This window comes from Echiichthys vipera (genome assembly GCF_963691815.1).
Source record: "Echiichthys vipera genome assembly, chromosome: 16".
Taxonomy (NCBI): Eukaryota; Metazoa; Chordata; class Actinopteri; order Perciformes; family Trachinidae; genus Echiichthys; species Echiichthys vipera.
The window spans coordinates 7,312,844-7,320,992 of NC_139841.1; the positions used below are offsets into that span (position 1 = coordinate 7,312,844).

Below are 8,149 nucleotides of genomic sequence, written 5' to 3' on the forward strand. Positions count from 1 at the left end.
GTTATTATGTTGAACCACTTTACTCTTACTCTTCACTTGATGTAAACAGTTGCTGCTTCACTGGAACAGCTCCTCTTCCGGGATTGAATCAGAGCGTAATCGCCCCTCCCTCCTCTTTCTGCTGTCCAACACAGCCACTCTCATTCAGTCCAAATATTTCCTGCTTCCTGCCTGTCCCGCAGATCTGACATACAGACGAGTATAACTACATATTGTGCAGATCAGCAAGCAAACATTAAATAAAGGGAACTAAGCTTCGGTTCGGATCAGTTCTCACTTCTTTTTTTTAATCTTGTATGAGAAAGTGAAACTATTTGACATTCACTGCCTCTTCCATGTGAAATGGCGCAGCAACAAAAGATCATGGATCAGAAGAAACTCTGCTGTTCGATCTGTTTGGATCCACTGAAGGATCCGGTGACTATTCCCTGTGGACACAGCTACTGTATGAGCTGTATTAAAATCCACTGGGATGAAGAGGATCAGAAGGAAACCCACAGCTGTCCTCAGTGCAGACAGACCTTTGAACTGAGGCCGGACCTGGTGAAAAACACCATGTTGGCAGATTTAGTGGAGGAACTGAAGAAGACAGGACTCCAACCTGCTCCAGCTGATCACTGCTATGCTGGACCTGAAGATGTGGGATGTGATTTCTGCACTGGGAGAAAACTGAAAGCCGTCAAGTCCTGTCTGCAGTGTCTGGTCTCTTACTGTGAGCAGCACCTCCAGCCTCACTATGAATCCCCTGCCTTTGAAAAACACAAGCTGGTCGACCCCTCCAAGAAGCTCCAGGAGAACGTCTGTACTCGTCACAACGAGGTGATGAAGATTTTCTGTCGTACTGATCAGAAATGTATCTGTTATCTCTGCTTCATGGATGAACATGCAGACCACGAAACAGTCTTAGCTTCAACAGAAAGGACTGAGAGGCAGGGAGAGCTCGGGGTGAGTCGACAAAAGATCCAGCAGAGAATTCATAACAGAGAGAAAGATATGAAGCTGCTTCAGCAGCAGGTGGAGGCTATCAATCACTCTGCTGATAAAGCTGTGAAGGACAGTGAGAAGATCTTCACTCAGCTGGTCCGTGTTCTCAAGAAAAGAGGCTCTGAAGTGAAGCAGCAGGTCAGATCTCAACAGAAAAGTGAAGTCAGTCAGGCTATGGAGCTTCAGGAGAAGCTGCAAAAGGAGATCAGTGAACTAAGGAGGAAAGACACGGAGCTAGAGAAGCTGTCACACACAGACGACCACACCCAGTTTCTACACAATTACCCCTCACTTGCATGTCTTACACACTCATCCAGCATCGATATCCGTCCTGTACGCCACTTTGAGGATGTGACTGCAGCTGTGTCAGAGGCCAGAGATAAACTACAGGACATTCTAAGTGAAGCGTGGACCAAGATCTCACTGACAAAGACTGAAGTGGCTGTTTTACTGCCACAGGCAGAGCCCAAGACCAGAGCTGGATTCCTGCAATACTCACGTCAAGTCACACTGGATCCGAACACAGCAAACTCACAGCTGTTACTATCTGAAGAGAACAGAAAAGCAACAGTGACGAGTGAAAAACAGATGTATTCAAGTCATCCTGACAGATTTACTGAAATGTTTCAGGTCCTGAGCGAAGAGAGTCTGAGCGGACGTCATTACTGGGAGGTGGAGAGGAGCGGATATGAAGTTTCAGTAGCAGTCACGTACAAGGACATTAGCAGAACAGGATATGAAAGTGGCTTTGGAAATGATGACAAGTCTTGGGCATTAGAGTGTTTCAACAACAAATATGAGTTCAGACACAACAGCATTAGAACTCCCATCTCAGGTCCTCAGTCCTCCAGAGTAGGAGTGTACCTGGATCACAGTGCAGGTGTTCTGTCCTTCTACAGCGTCTCTGAGACCATGACTCTCCTCCACAGAGTCCAGACCACATTCACTGAGCCGCTCTACCAGGGACTCGGTGTTTTTGGTTCATATGGTAACGGCCCTGCTGCTGAGTTCTCTAAGCTTGAGTAGATAGAAGTTAGGAGGCAGTGAGTGCAGGTGTGAGAGTCAGTAATCTTTCATATCTTATAATTTGAGTCAGGTACTATATCTAGATCTAGATCATTACATACAGTATTATTACGTTTTTTATAATGGTTTTGACTCCTGTGGGGAGTTTTACAATGTTGCAACTGCTCTTCTTCCTTTGGGAAGGTAAAACACAAATGTTGGATTTATGAATATGTGTATAGTGTTAAAAGCAGTCTGGTTGCAGTCTTTCTCTGCCATGTTTGCTCACAAAATGTTTCATGACTGAGTAATTTGTAGTTCTGGTGCATTTTGATTAAGACAAGGCAAGTTTATTTGTAAAGCACAATTCAACAATAAGGTCATTCAAAGTGCTTTACATAAAACATTAAAAGCATTGGAAAAAAACAACGCATAAAACATATAAAAGATTTAAAAACACATAATCACATAAAAGGTCATTTAAAACATAAACAGTTACCGAAGTTACAGTGCAGTTTACTGAACAGCAGTGGAAAATAGAAAAGTCTTCAGTCTTGATTTAAAAGAACTGAGAGTTGCAGCAGACCTGCAGTTTTCTGGGAGTTTGTTCCAGATTTGTGGAGCATAAAAACTGAACGCTGCCTCTCCATGTTTAGTCCTGACTCTGGGGACACAGAGCAGACCTGTCCCATGTTAAGTCCTGACTCTGGGGACACAGAGCAGACCTGTCCCATGTTTAGTCCTGACTCTGGGGACACAGAGCAGACCTGTCCCATGTTTAGTCCTGACTCTGGGGACACGGAGCAGACCTGTCCCAGAGGATCTGAGAGGTCTGGATGGTTTGTAGCTGAGCAGAAGATCAGAAATGTATTTTGGTTCTAAAAAAAAACTGAACGCTGCCTCTCCATGTTTAGTCCTGACTCTGGGGACACAGAGCAGACCTGTCCCATGTTTAGTCCTGACTCTGGGGACACAGAGCAGACCTGTCCCAGAGGATCTGAGAGGTCTGGATGGTTTGTAGCTGAGCAGAAGATCAGAAATGTATTTTGGTCCTAAACCATTCAGTGCTTTGTAACCAACAGAAGTATTTTGAAATCAATCATTTGACAGACAGGAAGCCAGTGTAAAGATCTGAGGATTGGAGTGATATGATCGACTTTTTTGGTCTTAGTGAGGACTCGAACAGCAGCGTTCTGAATTAACTGCATCGGTCTGATGGACTTTTTAGGGAGACCTGTAAAGACACTGCTGAAGATAAATGCATGGACACGTTTTTCCAAGTCCTGCTGACACATAAGTCCTTTTTTTTTAATTTAATCCTTGATATATTCTTTAGGTGTTAGTAGGCTGACTTTGTAATTGTTTTAATGTGGCTGTTGAAGTTCAGGTCTGAGTCCATGATTACACCTAATTTCCTGGCTTGGTTTGTGGTTTTTAGCATTACCGTTTGAAGTTGGGTGCTGACTTTTGATCGTTCTTCCTTGGCTCCAAAAACAATAATTTCAGTTTTTTATTTGCTTAATTGGAGAAAATTCTGCTCCATCCAATCGTTGATTTGCTTGAAGTATCTGCTCAGTGCTTGTATTGGACTATAGACGCCTGGTGATATAGTTATGTAGATTTGTGTGTCATCTGCATTGCTGTGGTAACATACTGTATGTTGTTGTCATGATCTGAGCCAGTGGCACCATGTAGATATTAAACAGAAGAGGCCCCAGAATGGAGCCTTGGGGAACTCCACATGTAATTTCTGCCCGCTCAGACTTACCCATGGACACAAAGTAGTCTCTGTCCTTCAAGTGGGATTCAAACTATTTTAATACTGTGCCAGATAATCCCACAAAGTTTTCCAGACGGTCTAGTAATATGTTGTGATCGTCTGTGTCGAATGCAGCACTGAGATAAAATAATACTAAGACTGAAATTTTGCCATTTTCTGTGTTCAAGTGGATGTCATTGAGGACCTTGACAAGAGCCGCCTCGGCGCTGTGGTAAGAAGAACTGATTCATGGTGGCATTTACAGTTCTTCAAGACACATACAGATGTGATTTATTCCAGTATTTACAGAAACCCAATACTCCAGTCAATGGAGCTTCAGAGTTGCTGTCTTAATGAATTATTATCTAAGTACATTCTAAAAATATGAGCCTTTGGTACAAAATATGCACCTCAAGGGCAGAGCAAAGCCGTAGTGCAGGCATTGCACTATTGTATAACTATTATATAATATTTGTTGTTAAAATCACACCTTTACTTGTAAGTGTTTGTTGATCATTGTGTACAAATATGATGAAAAGCACTTTGCAAATAAAAGTAATTTTGTCAAATGGCTTCCTTGACCATGATGATGAAAGCTTCTACTTTACTGAATTCAGATGCAAATATAGTGTATATAATGTATCCGACAGCAGTCGTTGAAAGACTATTAACCTATTAGATTAGAATGTAGTTCACATTTTGAAAGCTTTGTGGTTATCATTATTATTATTATTGTTATTAATATATTACTTTTTATAGACACTTTCAGTGTCATTATTATTATGGTAGTTAATATCAGTATCATTTTAATTACTACTACTACTACAGCTAATATAATAATAATATTAATAATAATAATAATGATAATAATAATAATAATGACATTGACAATGTTATAAATGTCGTACGTTACTGTGTTGAATGGCGTATTATTTTTCATTACCTGCCTTTTTATTCATGTGTTGGAATCACTGAGGATTTAGAAAAATATATATATATTTATGGTATATATTTACAATATATTTTACCCAGATAACCTCGTGAGAGATGTGGTTAAATACACATTACATGGAGACATAGACAGCATAACGTCCAGTCACATCTATTAAGACTTTTACAACAATATTTACGCAAAAGCCCAACATTTATAACCCATAAAACACCTACAATATAACACCTAACACAAATAAGCGGAACCTTTTGTCGACGGAAGAGACCGGATGCACCGTTACGGAATGTTTTTGTGCAGGACTTTGGAACACGGAAGTGAGGCGCTGCTGCTGTTTCTGTTTGTTTTGGTCTTCACACCCTCACACCGGGCACACACACCGCATTATGGCGGTGAGCGCCGTCCACCTGGAGTCAGACGCCTTCCTGGTGTGTATGAACCACGCGTTGAGCACCGAGAAAGAGGAGGTGATGGGGTTGTGCATCGGAGAGGTGGAGCTCACCCGGATCGTCCACATCCACTCCGTCATCATCCTCCGCCGCTCGGACAAGCGGAAGGACCGGGTGGAGATCTCTCCGGAGCAGCTGTCGGCGGCCTCAACGGAGGCGGAGAGGCTGGCCGACATCACCGGCAGGCCGATGCGGGTGGTCGGCTGGTACCACTCCCACCCGCACATCACCGTGTGGCCCTCCCACGTCGACGTGAGGACCCAGGCCATGTACCAGATGCTGGACCAGTGCTTCGTTGGCCTCATCTTCTCCTGCTTCATAGAGGACAAGAACACCAAGACGGGCCGGGTGCTGTACACCTGCTTCCAGTCCGTGCAGGCGCAGAAGGGCTCCGAGTACGAGCGGGTGGAGATCCCCGTGCACGTCGTGCCACGCGAAGCTATCGGGAAGGTGTGCCTGGAGTCGGCCGTGGAGCTGCCGCGCATCCTGTGCCAGGAGGAGCAGGACACCTACCGCAAGATCCACAGCCTGGCGCACCTGGACCCCGTCACCAAGATCCACAACGGCTCGGTGTTCACCAAGAACCTGTGCAGCCAGATGTCGGCGGTGAGCGGGCCGCTGCTGCAGTGGCTGGAGGACCGGCTGGAGCAGAACAAGCAGAGCGTCGTGGAGCTGCAGCAGGAGAAGGAGAGGCTGCTGCTGGAGCTGGCTGCTCTGTGAGCCGGGGGGGACACGGGAGGGTGGAGGAGGACAGTCCGGAGCGGGCCTACACCATCAGTTCTGTTGCAGGTGTGGGACAGGGGGAAATTATCTGCTGTTATGCTTTTTTTTTAATTTCTTTACCTTACCTCAATACGTTTTACGGATCAACCAAGTGTCCACAATATGGAGCGTTGAAACATGACTAATACCAAAATTTGGTATTCAGTTTTCTGATCAGAATGGTTGTCTTGATTACTTGTTCTTGATAAGAAATGTTCTTATTTAAGTCATTATTTTATTCGATTAATTATATTCAGGCAAGCCACGGTGGTGGGGTGGTTAGCACTGTCACCTCACAGCAAGAGGGTTCCTGGTCCGAATCCCAGCTGGGGCCCTTCTGTGTGGCGATTGCATGTTGTCTGCGTGGGTTCTCTCCAGGTTCCTCCCACAGTCCAAAGACATGCTCGTGTTAGGTTAATTGATGACTCTAAAATTGCCCGTAGGTGTGAATGGTTGTCTGTCTCTGTTTGTCTCTATGTGCCCTGCGATAGACTGGCGTCCTGTCCAGGGTGGACCCCGCCTCACACCCATAGTGAAGGGATCGGCTCCAGCGCCCCTGTTACCCCGTAAGGGACAAGCGGTTGAAGATGATGGATGATAGATGGATAATCAGGCAGAGGTTTTTTACAGCTGCGTTGTGCTCTCATTAGTTAATAAACTTCCTATTATTTTCTCAATCTATCCACAGTTTGGTCTTTATAAAAGTATGAAAACTGTCAGGGAATGTCACCGTCACATTCAATTAGCTGGAGCCAGAACAGACTTTCTTGGAAAATTCTTTTTAAAAATGTATTGATCACTAAATGGTTGCAGCTTGTTTTACTTTCGATCTTGGACGAGTCGACATCTGAGCTGGTATCTAAAGCTAAAGCTTTGGTCATATGGATCCTGATTTTTGTGCAGCTCTTTTGTGACTGGACAAAATTTGTGAAGTTAATTTTGTTCAAAAAGAAAAAAGCTTATTTCTCCTCTAACTAAAGCATCAAATGGTAAAGGCCTGGCATCTGTATTTGCACTGTTTAATTATGCCAAATCTACACATTCTCTCAAGTTGTCTTACACAATGCGCTGGAAGATGTTCACTACACAATGGGAACTAATGGTAAGGTTACGGTGTAAATACGTCCTATTGTAGGGCGGAGCAATATGTGGATACATGATATCCTGATATTACAGTAAAGTGATGTAACTTTCTGATCTTACCAGACTGTCCTTTGCCTTCATAGTCATGAGATTCACATTACCGATGATTACTTGTGTAAATATTTTGCGAAAGCACCACTAGTCAACACAGATATCATGGTGTTTGGTTCTCTCTATATTGCCCAGCTCTATTGTATGGTGAATGCGGAACATGAAGAGCCTCCTCCCTCCTTTATAATCCCACTGAATCAGAGCCATCTGAGCCCACTGAGGGGCGAGACACAGAGAGAAGGTGCCTTTGGACTGATGCAAGTGTAACTGTGGATCAGGTGTCACTCAAAGTGATCCAGTAAAGGGCCGCTGTGGCTGCAGGTTTTCATTCCAACCGAGCAAGAACACACCTGATCCAACAAATCAACTGTGTGAAGGCGATTCAGGTGATTGAGTAAGTCGAGTCAGGTGTGTTCTTGCTCGGTTGGAATGAAAACCTGAAGCCACAGCGGACCTTTACTGGATCACTTTGACACCCCTGCTGTAGATACTGTACATGAGTGTTGCTGGGTGTGAAGGCTGTGTCTGACAGCTTCCGGAACATCTGCGATGCCGGCGATGGAAGTTTGTTCACCTTTGTCTTTTTCTTTTGCCACGTCTCATCCCAGATGTATACTCCTGATTTCTTATTTTAAAGGAGCATTTTTCAGGTGTGACTAAAGTGGAGTTTTTTCTCTCTGCAGCAACCTACTGTAAAATAAAACATCTGTTCTTACGACAGCGATGCCCATAAAGTTGGAATCAATTTGTGTTCAGATGCGTTCCTCTTTTGATATTTTTATATGTGGTTTAATTGTCACTCGTATATGTTTGGAAGAGCTTGATCAATAAAGTTTTAAGGAGGTATAACATTTATCAAGAATAAATCACATTGTCAAAATCATTTCATGAGAAAACGTAAAAAAAATATTTTTATTCCAACTTTATAGCCAACAGTGTGTAGTGGGAGTCAAAGATACACAGTCGTCACTGTCACTTCAGTTCTGCAACAAGGTTTTATTCCTCGGGCCTACTTGTTAGTTACTCCAACACAGCGGTGTCAAACTC

At 43.8% G+C, this 8,149-nt stretch overlaps 2 protein-coding genes across 2 annotated transcripts; both read left to right on the forward strand.

The window, feature by feature from the left end:
• Positions 1-342: 342 nt before the first annotated feature.
• On the forward strand, positions 343-2,010 carry LOC310958939 (E3 ubiquitin/ISG15 ligase TRIM25-like; the record flags this gene model as incomplete). Its single annotated transcript, XM_083930102.1, has 1 exon — positions 343-2,010. One exon carries the CDS (start codon positions 343-345, stop codon positions 2,008-2,010), a length of 1,668 nt encoding a protein of 555 aa, XP_083786228.1.
• A 3,003-nt stretch (positions 2,011-5,013) lies between these two features.
• brcc3 (BRCA1/BRCA2-containing complex, subunit 3) lies at positions 5,014-7,946 on the forward strand. The gene has a single exon (XM_083929431.1). It carries the CDS (start codon positions 5,084-5,086, stop codon positions 5,864-5,866), a length of 783 nt encoding a protein of 260 aa, XP_083785557.1. The 5' UTR covers positions 5,014-5,083; the 3' UTR covers positions 5,867-7,946.
• The last annotated feature ends 203 nt before the right edge of the window (positions 7,947-8,149 follow it).